We start from the raw sequence: 22,392 nt of genomic DNA, 5'->3' as shown, positions 1-22,392 counted from the left end.
GGCAGTCATGTGTTGGTTAGCTAATACCATCCAGATGATTGTAAGAGTATTTTCATATTGACGCTTGCGCTGATCGTCAGGCCTGTCCACTGCAACAGTTTCTTAGAATGACAAAGTAGTAGTGTTGCTGTAAATCCTCAAATTTTTAACTCTGCCTAAATTTCATACGGATGCCAGTAAAGCAAAGCAAACTGCTCGGTGAACTCTTTGCTATACACAGTATTAGTGCTGTATTTTCTCATATAAGAAGATTGTTCCTTTGCAGAGCTTTTGGGTGAGAGAAGTAGATACAGATTACCACACGTTAGCAGTGGTTAACAATTCGCAGTCTTCAGCCGCCTTCCAAAGTTTCGTTTCTCAGCACAATACATTCAAAGGTCTGTAATTTCATTGCAACTGAAAAGAAAGTTCAACCTATTGAGAGTTAGCTTTGCTCGTCCAGCAAACCTCAAATCAATTTTTTCTTCAAACCTTTTCAACCTTTAGCATCAACATAACTGTCATTAAATACTAATCTAGGCAACAGTGAAGCTATTTTTGCTATTTGGTTTATTGTGTGAGGTCAGAAGTTTGTGTGTGAATCTTGGGGCACAGTGTGAGCTTCAGAGTTTTGGTTGGTTTCTGACCAGACGAGAGGGTAATGGGATGTACTGACGTCCTGCAGGTTCAGGTTGAGAGAAAGCTTTCATCTTCTTTTGCAGTTTCCTTTATTTATCTTGTTTAATAGCAGAGTTACCCGTTTTACCGGGTCTTTTTGCACAGTTTCCCTGGAGCTGGCGAAAAACCAGATTCTCTCTAAAGAGACCTTTTCTGTACCTACCTGTCTGCTTCACAGACCCGATCGGAAGCGGAGGGACGTGTTCCGAATCGCAAATGCCACTTTGGCTGCTCGAAACAGGAATGCGACTGGGACAGATCACTTCACCAACGCTTCTGACACAGAGGAGAGTGAGGTGGAATACCCGTTCTTTGAGACCAAAGTGGATGGCAAGGAGAGAACTGTGATCTCCCATCTCCAGCCTTTTACTCTTTACCGCATTGATATTCACAGCTGCAACCATGAAGCTGACACGCTTGGTTGTAGTGCTTCCAACTTTGTCTTTGCAAGAACCATGCCTTCAGGTACGCTCTCACAAGTATACAGCTTCGTTTTATTTTCTGGGGAGAGATCCATCTCGGGGAGGATGTACTGTACGAAAACATTGGGGTATAATAAAAAAATTCTATGCAAGAAGATAAACTGGAACTATATAAAACTTTGTTACAGTAGTTTAATGTCCTTGACTGGTCTCTTGTGTGTACTGAGCGAGACATACTGAGCCTGTCCTGTGATCGGGAGAAGGGTAGAAGTGCGTGCATTGACTACTGAGACAATTATGAGAGAATCTGTTTCCCAGATATACAGGTGAGACCCACAGACATGGTGGGTTCAAAGGTTTTATCCTGCAGTTCCCTGTACGCTGAATGGAGACAGGGGAACATTTCTCAGCTAATGTTTAGTTTTGCTGTGTTCACTCTGAACTGTTTGCAGATGTTAGTTTTGCTGGTGGGAATGTTTGCCAAATGTTTCTTCCGTCACAGAATGACCATGCATTTGTCCAGCCTGGAAACAGGAGGGCTACTGTGTTGCTTTGTGCCCAATCGCTGGCATCTAGAGTATTTCAAATAGGAGGCATTGAATGCTCTACTCGTGTTTGGGACTTCTACAGATTGTACTTCTTCTGAGAAGAATAGAGATGATTTTAGTGTAAGCTCATTGCATCCAGCAAAGAGCTTCTGACTCTAGCAGATGTCTGGGAATATTTGATGCAGAATGGTAGCAATTTTGTTTTGTTTCTGGAAGGAAAGAGTATCATAATCCAGATCCAGCTGTGTCTGTAAAAAAGCAAAAAGTATTGCTTATTTCAAGGAAATAAGGAAATCTGTGAGATCAGGGAAAAGGAAATAAGTGTTCCCAGATTTTTAGCGCATGGCTCTGAAAATTAAAGGCTAAACAATTCTGTTTTCTTCTAAACTTATCAACTGTATTTTTTAAGAATTGGTCTTTTTTTCTTAGACTGAAATGGTCTTTATATTTCTGTTAAATTTTGAATAAACCACATAAAATTATCAGGAATTAAATAGGGATAAAGCAGTTCCTGAATTGCGATGAGACTTGGCTTCAAGCTGTGCTAAGTTTCCTAAGATGGAGTGTTTTAGGAAAGGGATGTCAGTGGGGCAGACCTGGTGCGTTCATAGCTGCTTGCAGACAGGTTCCCACATTTGGTGGGAACGGCCACCAGCACCGTTTTGGTGTGGTGCAAAGTTTGGAAGAAAGAATCAGATGCTGATAAACAGGGGGTTTTTGGCACCCTGAGCGCAGTGACTAACACAGAGCCCATACCTGGTGAAGCTGTGTATGCTGCGCTGTTTTTCCGGCCACCAGCAGTTCAGGGACGGCTAATCTCTCCAGTGGGCCCCTAGCCCCATGTGTTTTGTTCTCTGCATCTTTGAATAGTGCCCACTGCAATGCTTTGATGCCTACAGAGTACTAAGAACCTCTTATTTTCCTCAGCTGTTGCCGAAGTTCCTGTTTCAGACATAGGTATTCTTCTCACATTGCTTGTAAATATTTTACAGAGGGAGCAGATAACATTCCAGGAACAGTAGCATGGGAAGCAAAAGAAGAAAACACTGTCTACCTGAAGTGGTTAGAGCCTGTGAATCCAAATGGGCTGATACTAATGTATGAAATCAAATATGGTCAGCATGGAGAGGTGAGGATTTGACATGTGTCTGTTAAGAGTTACGTCTTGTAACTCATAATTTATGCACAAGGTGGGATCTTTCTTAACATGCTTCTGTGCAGTGCAGCAGACCAAAGATAGAAACTGTGATTTCAAACACCCAGCACCAACCAGCGTGCCCTTCATTTTGTTTATTTTGATGGTTTTTTAATTCCACTTACCTCCTTAAGGTGCGTGAAGAACAGCTAATCAGATGGGGCTTTTACTTAGAAAAACTAGCTTAGCCTGCAGCTGTATTGTTTTCTCAAGAGTGAAGGAATGTGAAGATACTAACATGAACTGTAAACTGCTTTTTTTGTTTTAGGAAAAGCGGGAATGTGTTTCCAGGCAGGAATACAAGAAGCTTGGAGGAGCTAAACTCACTCATCTGAACCCTGGAAACTATTCTGCTAGAGTTCAGGCCACTTCGTTGGCTGGAAATGGGTCATGGACTGAGCCAGTCTCTTTCTATGTGCAACCCAAATGTAAGACAAAAATGGGTTTTGGCTGTGTCAAACTGGGGGACTATTGTCTTTTTTTAATAATTCCTGATGTTTACGTATGTAGCTGGGTGCATGAGCCTCTTGCCTATACTCGGAATACTCCTCTTATTTACTGATGGTTCTTTGGGAACTCTTTCCTGTTCCATTTTTTTTGGCAAGTGTTGACAATCCAGGAGGTGTATCTGAGGTGTGGTCCTTTTCTTTTGTGCAAAATGCATGCATTTCCACACTGTTGTAGCTTCCTGTGATGTGCAGCTATGTTGGGAATGTAATGTTAGCCATAACATGGAGCTGGATTGTACAAAACCCTGGCAATAAGGCACACCTGCTTTAAATTGCAAAATAATTCAAGAAGCAAATCATTTGTTTAGATTTTTGGCTGGCAGATTTTTTTTGAATATCAAAACGCTTTTTCATATGACCTACTCCGAGTGATGTTACATAAAGATAACATCCTGATGCTGGTCCTGGCAGTGGGAATGGTTTATACTTTGGAAGAACACCACCGTAGTGTCCACAGAGACCCCATCAAGAACTTCCGTATTTAGTTGTAGAGCAGATGTACCCACAGAAAACTGAAACCCCCATCTTCTGTTCCTTTTTGGATTTCGAATTGCTGGACTTGGAAGAACTTGAAGTAAAGAGCAGTGTGTGTATATTCTGAATATAAGTATCAGTGTTTGCAAGTTGAACAAAAGGTGGAAAAAAGGTGAATATGCAAGTAAATAATTACATATTGTTCACTGAGGAATCTAAGTCCTTAAGCATAACTTGTGAAACCCCAGACAGATGCTGTTCTGTACAAAATTGATGCTTTTTACTGTCTGTTTCCTTGTTCTACTCATCTGCAGTCAGGGAGCGTTTCTGAGTACATTTTTCCACATCAGACAAGGAAATGAGTACTTTGATTTCTTCCCTGTATGGAAATACACCGAGTGGGTTTTGAATGTTTCTTTGTTAATGGGGATTTTATACAAACCCTAATACAATTGTTTTCTTGTTGGTTGCAGCAGCAAACTATGGGAACTTCCTGCACTTGATAATAGTGCTCCCTATTGCTTTCCTGCTCATCATTGGGGGACTGCTGATAATGCTGTATGTCTTTAACAAAAAGAGGTGAGTTGTATATGCTCTACATTACAACTGCAGGAGAGGAATGCTTATTTTCAAATCTGTGCTCGTAGAGCAAGTTACAAATTAAAAAGAGAAATGGCATTCAGAGGACTCGAGAAGCTGAAGTAGATTCTGCCTTGTTGGTGTGTAAAAGGGGGTGGTTTAGAGTTACCAGTGAGCATCTGGCTGCTGCTTGAGATATGAAGAGGCTTTTTATTACAGTATCATGTTTGAGAGGGAAGAGGAGGGCTTGTCAGGAACATATCTACTGGGACAATGATGGCAGACACTGAACCTATATCATCAGAAGATTTGACTGAAGTATGAGTCAGTATAAATCACAGAAACTTAGTTCTGTTTAGGCTAATTTGATTTCTTGCAAATTCTAGAGGTTTTTTGAAGTCTTTATATCCACTTGAAAAATTACTTTCTGGACAGAGCAGTCTTGGGAGCAGTTCTATTAATCTGTTTTCCTCAGTTTTCTTTTTTGTAACTAGTTTGTTTCTTTTTTAATCTATTTAATTGAAATAAATAATGATAACTTAATAGAAGTCAGTGCAAATGTTCAGCCTCGCAACTTTCTAGGTATGGAGATTTTTTATTACACTCATAAATTATGCTCATTGAGTATCCTGTTATTTCCAGCTTTAAGTCACTTGTAGTATCGCAGACAGTAGTACCAGTTCTTCTCAAGTACTCTAGAAAGGGCTTTATATCTAGTGAAGTACAATAGCTGCTTGGCCTTCCCTTGGGCTCTCCTAGGTGAAATGCCTGATAACTACTTCTTCAAACTGTTGTTCTAACCCACAAGAAAGTTTTGTCTTTGATTTTTTGACAGCTGGTTGATAATGTGATTTCTACAGCCTGCCTTCTGCAAGAGCTCTCACACTGAATAAATAAATCTTATTCTGAAAATCACCCCGCATCACCCCAGTAAAACTGGGCGGGGAAGGACACAGCTAGGGACAGTATGCGTGTGTTTGTAAAATAAAATAGAAACACTTATAAAATAGTTGAATGGGATTTCACATTGAAAACAGCCTTGCACTTCGCTAGATCACCTCTCTCCCACAGTAGAGCAGGTGATGTCAAAGTGTGTTCGCAGCCCCAAGTCTCCTGGGTTGTATTACCGTACAGCAGCCTTTCTTAAACGAAGTTTACTCAGCAGCTCAAAGTACCTTGTGTTTACGTTTTTCTGGTACTGGTTTGGCGTAGAGAAGGCTGCAGTTTTCCTGGGAAAGCTATTCTGGGATGTTTTCCCATTGATTATGTGAGGTAAAATAAGAAATCGGGTTGTCCCCTTTGTCTGAAAAGCTCTCCACATACAGTACATAATACTCTGTGGTTGAGCAAATGGTGGAAAAGCTGTAGAAGAGGTGGTCTGAAATTTACTTAGGCTTAAAGATTAAAAAAGAAAAAATATATTTCAACAGGAACAGTGACAGACTGGGCAATGGAGTACTTTATGCTTCTGTGAACCCCGAGTACTTCAGCGCTTCAGATGGTAAGTGTGGCCGTACGCTTGTGATGCTTTTCCTTTCACGTAGTCTGTATCTGACTTTGAAAGGTATGAAGCTCTGAAAGGGATGTTGTAAAACACCTTTCTCTCTTTGTTTTATTAGCATAGCCATGGAATCCATCACTGATAATAAGTGAATGTCACCTGTCTATTGAAACTGGGGAGTTTCTGAGGGTTTTTTTCTGTAGATTATTCAGCTGAGGCTAATTTGGATGCATTAGTTTCACTGTCAGATTATCTACTCGTCCAGTGGTGTTTTCACTGGAGTGAAGGAGGAATTCATGAATTAATCTTTAATGTTTGCCCTTTTAAGCCCTGTTTTGACCTATTGGAACAAACCCGCTGCTTGTTTCTGGGTACTTCTCATGTGGAAAAGGGTAGCGCTTAAAAAATACTTTCTCCTTACTTCCCATGTCAATAAAGCTCTCCAACAACCTTTCACAGTTAGAGAAAGAGAAAAGCAATATTCTGGGCTTCTAGACACACCACATGCAGAAATTTTGTCGTAAAATGAACTCGGATGTTTAGTGTAATTCATATTTGTTTCTCTTATCTGGAGTATAGATAACCCTGTTTGTCTCTAGCTGGCAAACTGTTTTCTTTAAAGCTAGTTTCAGACTGCCCTAATGTATTTGTGACTGATGTATATATTTGGCAATGACAGTATTCAGAGGTTTTAGACTGTGGCAGTGTTTAGATCCCAGCTGGTGTATTGGTGCTGAGTGCTCCGCTAAAAGAGCGAAATAACTGTAGTTCTAAAATCAGATGTGGGGGTTTGGGGGGCATCTTTAATTTCTTAAAGTTTTCTGTGAGAGACACAATGTGGATCATGCTCAAGTGTTTAAAACCATCCAGGAAATAAAAATTCTTTAAAGCAAAATTGCTGTTCCTAGAACAGTGTGCTTTCTTAGTTTTGCTTTCCGTATGTCTGTGTTACTTTCCTGTACTTCACCACTGCAGGAAGCTGTGCCTGCTGATGGTGTAGATGAGCTTGCCAGTTCTTGTCTTGCTGTCCCTGAGCAGCAGCAGGACCTGAATAGCTTGGCAGTCCAGGGATCCTCGGCGTCTCCAGAAAGCCCTTGTGCTGTGATTGTTGTAGAATGGAGAACTCTGGACATTCAGCTTTCTGGCTAAATGAATGAAGTAAAAAAATAATACAAAAAGCAACTGTGTTCTTACTGGAACCCTTGCTTGTTAGATAATTAATCCCCACCCCCACCTTGAGGTGTGGTTGTCTGTAATGAGCATGGGCCTGTACTGTATGGATTATGTACCTGTGGAGCTCTTCGAGCGCAGGAGGAAATTGGAATATTAGATTAATTTCCTTGAGGTGTCATTTCTTCTGCTTATGGTTTAGTTTGGTGCTACTGCTGTAGGCTTCTTGCCAGAACAGTGTTTCCAAAAGCCCCCAGGAGGCTCATGGGTTGAGCTGGAGTAGCAGTGGAAGACTTTATGGTTATTTTTTTATAGCAGCACCGTTAGGGTTAAAGGTCTGTCAGTGTTCATGCTATAATCCTCTATTTTTGCATCCTGTCATTTCACCCATCCAGAGCATGTGACACAACTGTCCCCTCCTTCAGTGACTGATAGGCAGCAGCATCAGTGACTACTCGGATGTCTTCTTGCCTGAGGCAGTCCTCCCTCGTGGCAGTCACCTTCTGAGATCTCTCTTCTGCCTCAGATCAAAGACTTGCAGCGGCAGCAAGTTCTGCCTTTACTGGTGCAACAGTGTGTGTGCAAGTGATTAGAATAGTTTCATGCGAAGAGCCTACTAGATCAGAGAGTCTGTTTCCCTCTAGTCATAAAATCAATCTGTTTAATGGAGAATACAGCAGGCACTGAACTGATACAGATGATCAAGTATCTTTGATGCTGTCTGGAGGAATTAGAAAATCAAGGATCCCAAGAAAAGCTCAGGCCTGAAGTATTGATTCAGGCCTCTTTCCCACCCTTGTTTTGTGCTTTGAGGTTCCTTATTTTTGTCCCCTTGCATCAGTAGCCTAGTGAGGCCACTTCAGGTCCATCTACACATTTCTTCAAGATTGTTGGCGTGCCAAGCATCTACTTCCCTATGTCTGGGAAAGACCACGGACTATTTACATGTATGGTGCAAGGTCTCAGCATTGTGCGTAGTGTTTTTTACAGTAAAATTGTTTGGGCAGTTGGTATCGTAAAGCAGTGAGTGGTCGCACCACTCGCAGAAGTGGAACACGTGGCCTGTTTTTTCTCTCCTTAGTGTATGTTCCAGATGAATGGGAGGTGCCCCGTGAGAAGATCACCATGTGTCGGGAGCTTGGGCAGGGCTCCTTTGGAATGGTGTACGAGGGGATAGCCAAGGGAGTGGTGAAGGACGAGCCGGAGACCCGGGTGGCCATCAAGACCGTCAATGAGTCCGCAAGCATGCGTGAGAGGATAGAGTTCTTAAACGAGGCCTCGGTAATGAAGGAGTTCAACTGTCACCACGTGGTAAGTCATGAAAATGTAACGAGGCTGTGGTGCTTATTGGCGTGAGGGCGGCCAGGGCATGTCTTCGCTCACTGAAGTGGGAACTTGGAATTCTAGCTTCAGCTCTGCGCTACTTGATAATATTGTGAAACAGGAGTCAGAAGGTGGAATCGAATCTACTTTCAAACCTTTCCCACAGGTTCACAGGTATTTGGGGCTACATATCAACATGAGTAACGATTACTGCAGTTTAATTAGCTGTATTTGTAACTGAACATTTGTTTTTCTCTTCCAGGTTCGGCTGCTTGGCGTTGTTTCTCAGGGCCAGCCTACGCTGGTTATTATGGAGCTGATGACACGTGGAGACCTCAAAAGTTACTTGAGATCATTGAGGCCAGACACAGAGGTGAGTCGTGAGCCGCTGGATGTTTTTTTCTTTCTTCAGTTAGAATCGTCTTGAATGAAACAGCATCACGTTGGAAGCAGCAGGCAATTACCCTTTCTTGTCCTTCTCCTTAAGCTTTAATAACAAAACATGGGCTGCTCTGATTTGCAACACCTTTGTTTCATGAGGTAGCCATTGCAAACAGTCATGTACTGCATGGAGTAGGTCCCTTCCTGTGTTACTGCGTCCTGTTTTCCAGATTTGGATTAAGTCTCTTGTCTAATTTAATTTCTCGTCAAGATGTTAAACAAAAAATTGGCTATATGAAGGGTGCATGTTTGGGTAGTTGTTTCATGTTGTATACCCTGCCTACTGTCTCTGCTGGAAAGTAAAAATCTAGTATCTTAGCTAATATGTCTAGTCTAACACATTGACCATCAGTGTAACAGCTACAATTGCCACATATGATACAGGGTCTGAAGAATATAGATGACACATAGGTCACTTGCCACTGAAATCATAGTGTAGACTATATAGGAAATTAGCTCAGCAGCTTTTGTCCTTGGTCTAGAAATTCTGATGTGAGTAACTTCAAGGAACAGAACACGAGCATTATATGTGCACAAGAGAATGAGGGCACTGCACGTAGCAAGAACAGTTGCTTGAGAGATTGGATACAGAAAATAACCATACTGAGTACAGGATTCAGAAAATGCCAAAGTAAACAACTAGCATTTATTATTATTAATGTTTCAGCTTATACGAAATAGTTTTGGTTGAATTCAACAAAGTTGATAAAAAAGACAGTGGTATTATATAGAAATTACCAAAACGAAGAGCTCTGTACCTGGCTTTTCTGTCTTGTATGCTGATGCTCTCCAAAGCAGTCTGAATTTAGGCCTGTGCCTAAATTCCCTGCCTTCCTTGATATGCATGTAAAGCATGGAATAAAGTCATCTGAGGACCTGTATGAGGAGGAAGGCAGGATGCTTCGACAAGGTGTGGATGGAGGACTTGCCTGACCGCTGGCATTACTGATAATTTAACCATGCAGCTTCCATACCTATGCCCCCTGGGGATTCAACTCATGGTGGTCCATCTGGGCTTTCTTGGTTGGATCTTCTGGGCTCCCATGAGGTATGTTGCACTCAGCTCTTGGGAGCCTGGAAGTAGTGGGTATGTCTCGTTATCGCAACACAAAGTAGCACAGTTTGAAAGTGGTTGCGGGACTGGACACGAACACTTTCCGTGGAAGGCTGGGTAAGGGACTGTTTAATCTCTGGGTGGGAATGTGAAGAAGTTCAGTGACTCGATCTGTGCGCTTTAGGATCTTTGTCATTAGCAGCATTTAGTATGTAACGCCATGGTTGCGGTTTACTCCGTCAGCGATAGTTATTCAGAGGGTGTAAGGCTTAGGCAAATTCATACTGGTAAGGATGGTGGGACTGAACTGATTGCGTATAAGTACCTGAACTCCTTCATCCATGAGATGAGAATGGCAGAAGCCATGTATCCGTGGTACTAAAGAGCGAATTGGCTTCAGAAGAAATTATCCCATAAGCTTTTTCTCCTATTTACAAATAGAAACAATTCAAGAGACATCTGGTTATGGAGAAATGGGGAGCAAGTAATGAAATCATTTAACATTATCTGGTTGTTTGTGAAGATGGTAGAACAGCAGAAGTCTCTAAAATAAGCGCTCTGCTTTGTGTCTCAGAACTTGTGTGGCAGAAGGACGGACATTTCATAGGCGTAAGATAACATCCTTATACCAAAAAGTCTTTCTGGCTTGTATTCCCTGAAACAGAATGTCCTGTAATAAAATAGCTGTTTAGGAGTTCAGTTTGTAACCCAGCTTGGTATGGCCAGTTTTCCCACTAAGCAGATGCTATAGTGTATGTAATCATGAGTTTCTCTTCAGCCTGGATCATGGCAGGCTGAATTGTGATAATGTGAATTATTTTTTTTTTTTTTGCAAGGGGGGTAAGGGTAAGTAAAAATTTTAAAAAATAATACGTTACAGTTTGATGTAGAAATAGTATAGTCACTTTTTCTTTCACCCCACCTGTTTTATCTTCTTAATCTTGCTCAGAATAATCCTGGCCAGACACCTCCAACTCTGAAGAAGATGATTCAGATGGCAGGAGAGATTGCTGATGGGATGGCATACCTCAACGCCAACAAATTTGTTCACAGAGACCTTGCTGCGAGAAACTGCATGGTGGCAGAAGACTTCACAGTGAAAATTGGAGGTGGGCTTTGGTGACTTTTACGCAAACTAAAAGCATCATCCTGAAAAATCAGTATCTTAGAAGGCATTTTAATTTTTTGAAAGCTGCTTGAAAGAGCTTTTACAACTTAGCTCTATTTCAAATTTCTGCAGAACGAAATGTGTTCCTTATGAAGGGTTGCTGTGATTTAAGACCTGTGAGCAGTCAACACTGAGTTGAAGCTCTTGGAATACCTCTACGTTCCAGTGAGGAAGTAGTATAGTGTGGGGGTTTAAAAAGAGCTAGTGCAGCAGTGATTTGAGGTGCAGATGCTGCAGACATCTGGGTGGATGGCGTAGTTGCCACTGGTGTGTCATTTGCTTTTTTTGTTTGTGTGCAAAAATAATTCCACCTCCTGTTTGTTGATACAGGAATAAGAATTTTAGGAGTATTTTAAAGCATATCTGATTTGGAAGTGGAATGTAAGGCTTGACTTCAGCTGGGTGCTTTCCAGTCTGAACTGGAAGTTCTGCTTTCCGGGCAACAGAATGGCTTTTCTTCTGCTCTGCTGTTAGAACACCACTTTTTTTTCCCTTCACCACCCCTCCAAAATAGTGTCAGATGAGTTTTTTCAGAATTCTCTCCAGAGAGGGTGATTTTAAGCTTTTGGCTGTTTTCGAGTTGTGCATATTAAAATAACATGTATAGCAACAGCCTTCTGCTGTAGGAAACTAATTCTTTTTCTCTAAGCTTAACTCAGCTATTTTGATAATTTGTGTAAGTAATCCTGTCATTTGGGAAAAAGAAAAAATGATTTCATTTTGAGTCAGTTAATTAGGAAATAAGGTCTTTGGGGGATTTTGTGCATTTTCTGCAGGTTTGAGGGAAGTCAGCCTGAATCCTTCCCATTCCACTCCTCCCCTCCCCAGCATGTTTTACAATTCTTCGAACTGAAGATGGTGTATTTCTTCCCTTTAACATGGTACATGGTTACCCCGAAAGCATTTCATGAAATATGCTGCACTGCTCTCATTTGTGTACTAGTATTGAAAATCCCTTCGTATAGAAACAGTTTAGCAGCATCTTGACTAGAACACGCCAACTCAGAGTGTTTCTATCTCAGAAGAGGAGCTTTATGCTACACTATCCTATGCTCGTTGTGTATCTTTTTCTTATTTGCATTACATTTTTAAAGAATTTTCCATTCAGCCAGGATAGTCACCCTGGTATGTGGGAGTGATGGAATAGCTGCACAGATGGGCTTTTTAGTCATAATCACTGAGGGTACCGGTGTCCGTAGCGGACCAGGAATGAGGAGGATCAGTGTTGGATCACTCATCCAAGCCTGGTAACAATGACATCCATGCAGTGGTAATAATGACTGAGAACTGGAGGGGTCCTGTCCTCTTTCCACTCCACTTTTCCCAGGAAAAAAACGGGCACCTACAGGTCTATTGATAAAATGAATTTTGCCCTAGCTCTGTTATGTTAGCACACAGCATTTAATATTAGCAAGAGATGTGATGCCACCTGATTTATTAACTTTTTCATTCGTGTCCAAAAACTTAGTAACTGGTTTCAATAAGCTAGTCCAAGACCCAGCAGTTACGTGTGCATCAAACTGATTGTACAGACAGAAAATGCTGGAATGAGTCTGTTACCATCAGGAGATGAGCATTGTTACATCCAAGTCTTGCAAATGCTTATGCATTTACAGATAAGGACATGCTTATAACCCGAAGTATGTCTTTAATAATCGTCTGTGTTAGTCACGAATGAATAGCCTAATCCTCTGTAGTATTTGGAACGGTGTATTACATGGGAACTGGAAATTACCTTTGGGGAGAGGAAAAAAATGGGAGAGAAGCATTTACTACTTTAGGTGAGATTCTTCAGTTAGAGACAATAGTATTAAGTGCTAAAGGAGCTCTTTACACTCTTCGAAAAGGAGAGTCAGTCACTGAATGTTGGGAACAGAGTAGTGAATTACATGGCCTTCAGAAGATTTAGCTTACTGCAAAGCTTGAGCATAAATCCTGGAACTTTTAATATTAATACATTTATGTCGTTCCAACTTCTCACCCCCTGAAGTCAGCGGTAAAAACATCTGTTGGTTTTGTTGGGAGGGAAGCTAACCAGCCCTAAGGCAGCATCTAAAGTGCCTGCAAAGTAAAGTGTTGTGGTAACGGATTGCAGATTGTTTGCACAAAATTGTGATTCTCTGCTGGCCACAGTGGCTTGTAATAAGCGGAAATGTTCATCGTGTTATTATGCAAACTCAAAACATTTATACCTTCTAGATTTTGGCATGACAAGAGATATCTACGAGACAGATTATTATCGTAAAGGAGGGAAAGGTTTGCTGCCTGTCCGCTGGATGTCCCCTGAATCACTGAAAGATGGAGTCTTCACAACGCACTCCGATGTCTGGTAACAAAAAAAGGGCCTCGAAAAACTGTTTTAGTCCCTCTTCTTTCTAGCCTCTTCTCTTGTTGTAGTAGACTTAACTATACTGCTTCTCCTGTCTGTTCAAAGGTAACTTTTTTCCACTGTGAAGCTTTCTGCTTTATATCTTGTGTTTACATTGCAAAAATCAAAAACTTGTGAGGTTAAATTCTGCTCTCGGAGAGAGCAGAATTACATGGATTTCCAAAACTGGAAGTGGCGGCCTGTTTCCTGCTGTGGGTTGTAAAATCAGTTGTGCAGTGAAAAACATTACCTTCACCTGGAAGAGCAAGTTGTCATTTTTCAAATTGCCCTCCTTCAAGAAAAGCATTAAAAGTTGCCAAGAATATAGAAAGGTTCATAGTGCTGACCTGCTTTTCTATCAAAACCTTCTGTGTAAATAACTCCGCTTTCCCGCAGATGGTTTGTGTACACTAGCAGGTTTTTTCTTGGGAGTTCTCCCTTGCGTATATCCATTTGGAGCTTTGTTTGCTTGTTTTATATACCGCAAAATGCAGAAATTGGTTTTTTTCTTTAAAAGCACATTGCCTAGTTGCTGTATTTGTGAAGTTATTAATAGAGGCATTCAGGAGCTTTCAAAATATTCTTCTTAGAAGAAATAATACTCTGGAACAATTCCCCCTCCACACACACCCCCAAAATTCTGCAGATAGGTAGGGAGAACTTGGCAGAAGATGAACGTGTACTGGCAAAACCTCTGCTCTGTCTTTTATGGTTTCTCTGCCTTCCTAACAAGATCTTTTTACTGCTGATCTGTTACAGAATTGGCAGCTGATTGCCTCCAAATGGCTAGAAGTCAGTAGGAATGGTATTTTAGTAGTAAACTGCATTTTCTTTAACAGCTGGAGGATTTGGGAGTCAGTGGACTGTCGTCCACAGCACTAGCTTCAAGTGAAAGGGTCATAAGAGGAATTAATATAGCACATGAAAAAACACAGCACCAGAACATTACTTTAATTTTTTTGTGTACGGCTAGTAACTTATTTATGAATCCAGTAACCCTCAAACTTGGAAACAGATGAAAATAACCACTTGGAGTTGAAGGGGGGAAGCCCTGTATCGGCCATTTATCTAATGGAACAGTGCAGGCATGCTTTTGGCAGTCCCCCTGCAGTAGAAGAATTTTGGGACTTGTAATGGCTTCACAAAGCAGACGTAAATTTGGAATATATTGCTAGAAAATCTGCAGATGTAAAGCTGAGTGAGCCTGGAGTTGAAGAGCTGGCAGACCTGCCTGTTCTTACCGCACAACCATAACTTTTCAAGTCCAGCCGTCATCTCCAGCCATTGTATCAAAAGTGGGACTGCAGCGGGTCAGGTGTTCAGCTTTGACATACTGCACTTGTTCCATACATGCTTTCCTTTTAACCTCTAAATATTAAGTGACGTTATTGTTTAAACATAACTCAAATTCTAGACACACACACACACACACACACCCCCACCCAGATATGATGCCAAATCAAGCATCAGGAGTTAAATTAGTGCTTTAGCTGTTGCAGGAAGTACATGAGCTCTCCTTGCAGTGCGAACAAGATTTGGCATTCATCGGTCCAAAGCAGGGTTGAGCAAACAGTATGGCAGTTTATCAGTGGGACAGTCTGCGCGAAATATTCTAGCCAGAATCACACCAAGGAAAGTAGCTTACTGATTATAAGGCTGGAAAACTTAGGAGGAGGAGGAGTAAAATCTGACTTGAAAGCACCGAGAGGAAGAAAATGTTCTATGGAGACTAGCTCCACAGCTCTCATCAGTATTTCAGACAGCTACCCCTTGGGATGGTTTGTCAGCTTAATTGTTGGAAGTGACTTATTCTGAAATTTGGTTTACATAGGTGTAGTATCTTAAGGTACAAAAAACCCCTGGTTCAGCGTGAGGAATATGCTGCTTGTTTAGAACACAAATACATCTGCGTTTGCCGTGGGTATCTACAGCTATAGATTCAGAGTTTTCCATCTGAATTTGAAATGTAATGGAGCTTGACTCATCACTCTCATGAAGTAGTGTCTATTTACCTGATTTGCTTATGCCCAAAGCGATCATTCCAGTTTACTTCTCGATAACTTTTTGACCAAACACTGTACCTTGAAGGTCTCTTCGTGCCAGGAAAAATCACCTGACTACTGGTATTGGTTCAGGTTTTGAAGCTGCTTCATGTAAACTGTGTAGCTTGGCCGTTTTGGGGGCCATTTTTTTTCATCACACAGTAAAAAATGTTGAGATTGTTTTTTCCTGCCTTTTTGGTAGGTTATTTTGACATCTGGTTCTATGTTCTTCAAGATCAGTTTTAGGAAACAGAATGTCAAAAAGACAAAACTGTGCGAGTGGTCAGAGCCCGGTATTTACTAGCCGTAAGGTGAAAATGCAAACTGCAAAAGGAATATCTGGAGGTTTTGAATGGTGGAACTTTATTTTAGCAATTCATTCTTTTGTTGCTTTTCAGACTGAAGAATGAGGTAATTAAACAAGACTGTTTCTGTTGTAGTTAGGGAAGGAGAACATTTTAAAATTAAGGTAATACTGTTCAGGGTGAGGGTGTATTTCTATAAGTCTTCAGCGCCTTGCATTCTTTCAGGGCTGGTAGTTATCTTGAAGGAGCAACGTGTTTGTTTGTTATGATAATATGACTAGTAGGTGTGCAAGGCTTGGTCTCATTATTCCTGCAGTGATCAAAGCAGCTTCAAAGGCACCAGAATGTTGAGTTGACCCTCTGTCCCTCCCTCCCCTGGAAGGCAAACAATTGCAAGCCTGTCTGTGGCTTCTGGCTCCAAATACAAACCATTTTAGATACAGTGGATAACTGAAAGATAAAACCACTCTACCGTAACTGCCAGCTAATAATACTGGACTCCTGTTTTCATAACAATACCCCATTGAAACTACGCTTTTTTTTTCTCTAAACTTGACTCAGCATTTTAGCCACAGAAGGCAAGACTGCATCTAGATTTTCTTTGCACACGCAGCAGCTCTAAAAGTAGATGACTCTTCAGTGCAGGACAGACAATTTGAGCCATGTCTGCTCAATAAACTAATTTTAAATGGAGATATTTTTAGAAAGTGTCAATACGTAAGTTCAAACTACCCAATTACATAACTGTGTTTATCTTTCTTCACCAGTAATCAATTGCTATTATTAGACAAGCTTCTTTTTTCACTTCTGCGGTCCTTTGTAGTTAGTGGAAGGAGCCAGAAGGCTCCCTTTCAGGAGCAGTTACATACATGTAGCAAAAGGGATAACTGAGTTTCTCCTGGAGGCTTACATGTTTTGCTGCTGAAGCAGCAAATTTAGGCCCTTGGTACAAGAAGCCAGAGAACGTTCACATTTCTTCCATGTGTTTTTCAAAAATTGGTTTTGTTGCTTGCTGCTGTGCCAAATGCCTTGATCCTTACTTTGCACCTTTGACTTAGAGTGTGGAAGAAACCAAAGCAGAGGGATAAGTGGAAAGTATTACCCAAGGAAGTGGGTTTGTGTCTGGGGAGCAGAGGTTGGTTGGTTTGCTTGCTTTTAGTGGCCAGGGCGGCGGGATGCACAGGTGTGTGGCGTGCATTTGCTGTCTAGCTCTCGGCTTGCTTGAGCGGTAGGGGAAAAGACGCAGCTTTCAAATCGGATTTGTGTGACTCAAGTATTTCAGATGAAAAGCAGCTTCCACTGGAATGAGAGCTTACAGTTCTGTGTTTATTGCCTTCTCAACGGCTATCAGGAGTACCTGAGATATGTTACATGAAGATTTTGAGTTTAGGTTTTTTAATATATTGATTTTTTTCTTGCTATCTCTGGGCTTGGGGGAGCAGGGCTTGTTGAGCTACCTTTCAACAACCAGTCTTTGCAGCTTCACCTGCTTGGAAGGTTTGATTCCCTGCACCCAGCCACACAGGGATCTTTTTGCGGACTTTAACAATCAGATGTCTATCCAGTCTGAGGTCCTCTGTACAGGAAGCACAGAGATAGGAACAGAGCTTTTAAATTCTTTTTCTTCGCCCCATACCTGCATTTTTCCTTTTCCCCTCTCCACTGTTCTTCCCACCTCGCGGTATGCCTGAAGTCTGAACTCAAAGCCATGGGAGAGGGAGGCGAGATGCAAGCTGATTCTTGTCAAGCTCACAGCTTAAACCTCCTCTGGGTTAGGAGGCTTCTGGTCAGTGCAGTGAGCTGTTTTCAGGGATTGACCTGTACAGAACCAGTGTAACCAAATGGTGTTGGACCACTGAGCGATCGTAATCATGGCCAGCTCTGAGCTGTATGGTGTGAAAAATGGAGATAGAGTATTACCAGTCTTTTCTTACAGAGGTCATTCTGAAGAGTCATTCAGAACTGGAAGCCTGTTTCTCACCATCAGCTAGAGGTGTTTGAAGTCAACAGTCTCTTACGCTAGGTGATGTGGTTGTCGCCATAGTTGCATATTTTTGAGCAGTTGGAATTTTTTGGTAAAAGAAAATACCCATGGACACCTACTTGCTCAGCATCATCTAGGAAAAATATCCTTGTAAAGATTGCTTGGCTTTCTAAAGGTCTGATTTGTTTTCCAGGTCTTTCGGTGTTGTACTTTGGGAGATCGCAACGTTAGCGGAGCAGCCGTACCAAGGCATGACCAATGAACAAGTGCTCCGCTTTGTGATGGAAGGAGGTCTGCTGGAAAAGCCAGACAATTGCCCTGATATGCTGTAAGTGTCACCAGTTACTGCTGTGCTCAGTGCCGTTTGTTCTTCCTGATCCCTTCGATGTCCTCTTCTGCCCTGTCTACCACAGGAGGGGTTATTGAAGAGTGATCATAATGTGAGGTGCTGCTTGAACAGTCTCCGTCAATCTAGTACTTTATAGTAGTTAGACATACTGGCAAACAATTTTGCTTGTGGCCAGAATCTCACTTTGGGCTATCTCCTCTAATAAGGAAACAAAACCTAATTTTTATGTTCCTGAATAAAATTAGACTTAATACAAGTTCATAAGCGACGTTTGCACAGCAGAAGACTTTGTGTCTCAATCTTGTCTCTTCTGCTTAAAGTAATTCTGTCAAGTGTGAAGAGAAAAAAGAGCATAGGACAAGGGGAATGCATTGTGCATAAGTGCTGTGGAATTCAACTTTTTAGTTCAGCACACAGATAAATGAATGTATCGTTCCTTTGTCTGAAGCAGCGCTGGATCTGCTATTTCAGTCACAGTGCTCATCACATGGAGATAAACAAATCTCCCCTGGTAACAGTTCCCTTTCCCGTAAACGCAGAGAGCAGCGCACAGAAAAACCTTTGCCTGCCCCTGGAATCGATAGAAAGCCTTGCGGCCGGGGAGGGGTGTGATGCAGCGGGCTTCGGTTTTTAGCTTTACATTGTTGAAATACTTCTGCTGGCTTTTGTGTACAGCCGTTTCGGTTGTTCAGACTTTATTACTTTGATATACTTCCCAAACTGGCTTTTGGGGAGGAAATACTGCGTCTTGCAGTTATTGAAATTTGTTGGAGGCCCACAGAAGGGATACAATCACTTAAGGGCCTCAGCTGCTTGGGATTCTTAGGAAAAGAGCTTTTTTGGCTGGAGCGCTGGCTTTGGTTTCAGATGACAGGCAGCGTTGTTTTGTTGTTTGAGGGGGGTGGGTGGTATATGCAGGGGGAGGTGTAGCTGCCATGTGATTCCTCAGTTTCACATTCTTTCCCTTCCACTACGCTGTGGAGAATTTCTGGCAGTCGGATTGACTGGGGATTGTTTAACACAGAGCGGTGTAGTGGAGGGGGGGAGCAGGCAGAAATGGGGGAACAACAGGGGGTGTGAAGGGGGTCAGCTCCCCGAGCCCGCAGGAAAAAACACACAAGTCTACGGTGAGAACGAACTCAGCAAGAGATTCAGCGTTAGAAATTCCCCGTTGACCTGGGGTGTGTGTGGTATGAGCAGGGCGACGGCGGGGAGTCACCGCGAGAAGCTCTCTTTACTGCAGCCCACCGGCCGCTCTCTTTCCTCCTCAGAGACACCCCCCTGCCCGCTGGGTGTTGCTTCTGGACGAACCCACTTCCAGGGAAACCGGCTTGCAAGCGGGAGAATTTGGTTAATGTCTGGCAGGGCAAATCTTTGCACCAGTGTTTAAGAGCAAAGGCCTTTTTTGTGCTGATTTTAATGAAGAAGCTCTTCACATGTTAGTTGTGTCTACCAAGACGTTACCCTGACATTGCAGAGATACAGAGTAAAAAAAATAGAATCTTCCTTTGGATTTAGCCACTTCTTTCCATCAGAGCAAGGAACAGTGCTGAATTCGGAACTAAGGCACATCCAGTGGCGTGTGGCATCTTTCTTTGGTGATATAGCTGTGTATAAAATGTCCTGACTCTGTCAAAAATGCAAAAAAAAAAAAACCAAAACAAAAACATTTGAACATATTGAGCTTAGAAGCTTATTGCGACTTGCTTTAGCTCCCTTTCAGCTTGTTTGGTCTTATGTATTAGGACAGACCCCTAAGCCTGCTGAAATTCAAATAGGCAGTTGTAGGAATAACAGTAGGGAGCTCCAGGAATAATCTTCACCTTTGTTCTATGCACATGCATTCGGCACTCAAAGAACGGCTTTTGCGTTACTATGGTGCTTTTTTCTTTGCATGTTTTTGCCTCTTTCCCTGTCTTCCATCCCGTTTTCCCAAGATGCTGTTAAGATGCTGTGCAACACTCGGTAACCTGACAACTGCTGCCAGTCTTGAGCCTGGCGCGTGTCGCTGCTGGCAGGCCCGGAGACCTGGTCTGTAGGCAGAGTTCCTCTCCAGCTGTCTGATAACCGGCTTCTCAGCACCTCAGGTAACAGGAAAACTACTGAACGGACAGAAGGGTGCTTGGAACAGAGTTGCCAAGAGCCCTGAAATGGCGTGTGGATCTTGCCCTGCATCCCCAGCATGTTTCAGGCAACGGCTTTGTCAAGCACTTTATGAAACCCTTCGTAAAATAGGGGGTCCTCTTGGTGGGGTTTTTTTTGGAGGCTGCTAAAAAATTCTGTTGAAAGACAGGTTTCTTGGGCATGTCTGTGCCAGTGGAAGGTATTTCTTAGCACAGATCCTTACTGTTGGAGGCTGACTGGTCTGTGATAGTTCATTAATTCAGGAAAGCGAAGCCCACCTGCTGCAGGGAAGTCAGTATGCTTCTTGTGCTTGGTACTGTGTGCAAGCAAGTGAGAAAGGGGGCCAGGAGCCGCAATTCCAAATATCTCATGTGGTAGGCTACAAATGTAGAGATTATTTTTTTCTTTAAATCGGTTTGCCTGGGAAACAACTAAAATTAGGGGCAGAACACAAATTTACCTTTCTGTAGAGAGGGGGGTACACTGACAGACAAAAACCTCCAGAGCGGTTGGAGGAGGTGGGCTGCTGTGGGGAAGCGTAGATGAGAACGGAGAGATGAGAGAGAGAACAATCTACTGGTTTTAACCTCGACGATCACATGAGTGGGGACACAGCCGTGCACGCTCCATCCAGCGCAGCGGTTTTCGTACGGGCCTCGTGTTGCCCCCACCCCCCACCCCCCCCCCCCCACGTAACTGCTAGGTGGTGCAAGCAGTCTTGGATGTTCCATCTCTCCTAGGACTGCGATGTTAGTAACGCTTGTTAGCGGCTGTGCTTTCCTAGCCCCTGGCAGCAGCGCGTCGGTAGCTTCTAGCTGGATTAGAGACCAAGGAACTTGAAGAACTGGAGGGGTTCCGTTCTGCAGCCTGGTTGTATCGGGGGCTTGTGCAAAGGGGGATTTTACGGCACAATTGTCTCGCAGTTCAGAGAGGTGGTAAATCCCTGTCAAAGGGCTAAGCACAGGGGGGACGGTATTTCGAGAGGCTTTTTATTCTTGCACAGGGTGAAACAAGACTCAGTTCTGTTTATGCTACACCCTCTTGGCATAGTTTGCATGGTTTTACAGACAGAACCATGCAGTAAGACAGATGGTTCAATAAGACAGTGCCAGGAGAAGCTTTGCTGTTTTTCTTCTCTTCCTGTGTAATAAATTCTGTTTTTATGTACTACCATTGTTATGGCAGTGTTCATCAGGTGATGGCTGTGTGGCAAGAAGGTTTGTTACAGCTGAAGCTCTCAGACAGTGTGTTCCCATGGGGCTTTTAAAAGTTGTGGAGGCTGGAATTCCACTCTGTTTTTGAAGCAAAAATTGCTTCCCCCACATGTATTGTAGATGACTAGACTATTTACGCATTGCTGATTTTCCCTTTGTTCTGGTGAGCACTCTGTTAGAAAGCAGGGTCTGCTGTGCAGAGGTAATGTCAGCATGTAGCAACAGCAGAATGGGAGAGATCCTTTCACTTTCCCCCGCCAAATTGGTTCTGATGCAAAGTACGAACACCATACTCAAATGGAATGCAGCTTCTATAGTAACTTTGCATTTTCTGTTTTTTTGTTTTCTCGGTACAAAAAGTAACTCTGTTTCTGCTCAGTTCTTTGAGCAAAAGATGCATGAGAGAGACCCTGGCTATTCCTGTATCTCATGATGATGCTTCCAGCTTCCTTGAGCTCGCTTGCCACCAGTCAGAAACATACTTGTTAAAACTGCTCAGGTCGTATTAACAGCCTGTAAATTCTTCCATTGTCTACTGGAAAGTTGGGGTTTTTTTTGTTTAAGATAACGTAAACAAGGCCTTTGAACCCACAGAGTTAGAAAGAAAAAAAAAAATCCTTTTATGGGAACTCTGTAGGGTTTTTAAATCTGGAATGGCTTACAAGAAACATCACGTGTCCTTGTTTGTGCTGATGTCACATGCATTACTCCGCTGCTTGTGGTATCTCCTTAGCATTGCCCTTAGGCCTCAGGGCGAAGCGCCAGCGAATACCCAGTGTTCTTGGCTCCCGCTAAGGCTTCTATTCAGGGACGCAGCAGTCAGCTGGAAAGGAAACAGCCATGAAGTAACAGAAATGGATTTTATATATTTATGTCTCGAGCTTTCCTCCTCGTTTGTGGGTGAGGGTATAGTGCGGTTTTATAGTTCGGCTTCACTTTCGCTATGAAAGACTTATTAAAGACTC

General features: G+C 42.5%; 1 protein-coding gene across 2 annotated transcripts in view; it reads left to right on the top strand.

Annotated features, from left to right (window-relative positions):
- Positions 1 to 22,392, top strand: part of IGF1R (insulin like growth factor 1 receptor) — a 195,473-nt gene that overhangs the window by 163,423 nt on the left and 9,658 nt on the right. The window contains exons 11-20 of one of the 2 annotated variants that reach the window (XM_056345072.1): positions 836 to 1,122; positions 2,620 to 2,756; positions 3,091 to 3,250; positions 4,282 to 4,384; positions 5,815 to 5,885; positions 8,137 to 8,366; positions 8,641 to 8,751; positions 10,823 to 10,982; positions 13,241 to 13,370; positions 17,934 to 18,068. In XM_056345072.1, coding sequence (XP_056201047.1) covers positions 836 to 1,122; positions 2,620 to 2,756; positions 3,091 to 3,250; positions 4,282 to 4,384; positions 5,815 to 5,885; positions 8,137 to 8,366; positions 8,641 to 8,751; positions 10,823 to 10,982; positions 13,241 to 13,370; positions 17,934 to 18,068 — 1,524 coding nt within the window. Of the gene's footprint in view, positions 1 to 835; positions 1,123 to 2,619; positions 2,757 to 3,090; positions 3,251 to 4,278; positions 4,385 to 5,814; positions 5,886 to 8,136; positions 8,367 to 8,640; positions 8,752 to 10,822; positions 10,983 to 13,240; positions 13,371 to 17,933; positions 18,069 to 22,392 lie in introns of both variants that reach the window. The other variant, XM_056345071.1, reaches the window with a different exon arrangement.

The sequence above is a fragment of the Falco biarmicus genome, chromosome 7, assembly GCF_023638135.1.
Source record: "Falco biarmicus isolate bFalBia1 chromosome 7, bFalBia1.pri, whole genome shotgun sequence".
In the NCBI taxonomy this organism is placed as follows: Eukaryota; Metazoa; Chordata; class Aves; order Falconiformes; family Falconidae; genus Falco; species Falco biarmicus.
Note: the sequence above shows the minus strand (reverse complement) of the source record. Positions and strands in the feature narration are given on the sequence as shown.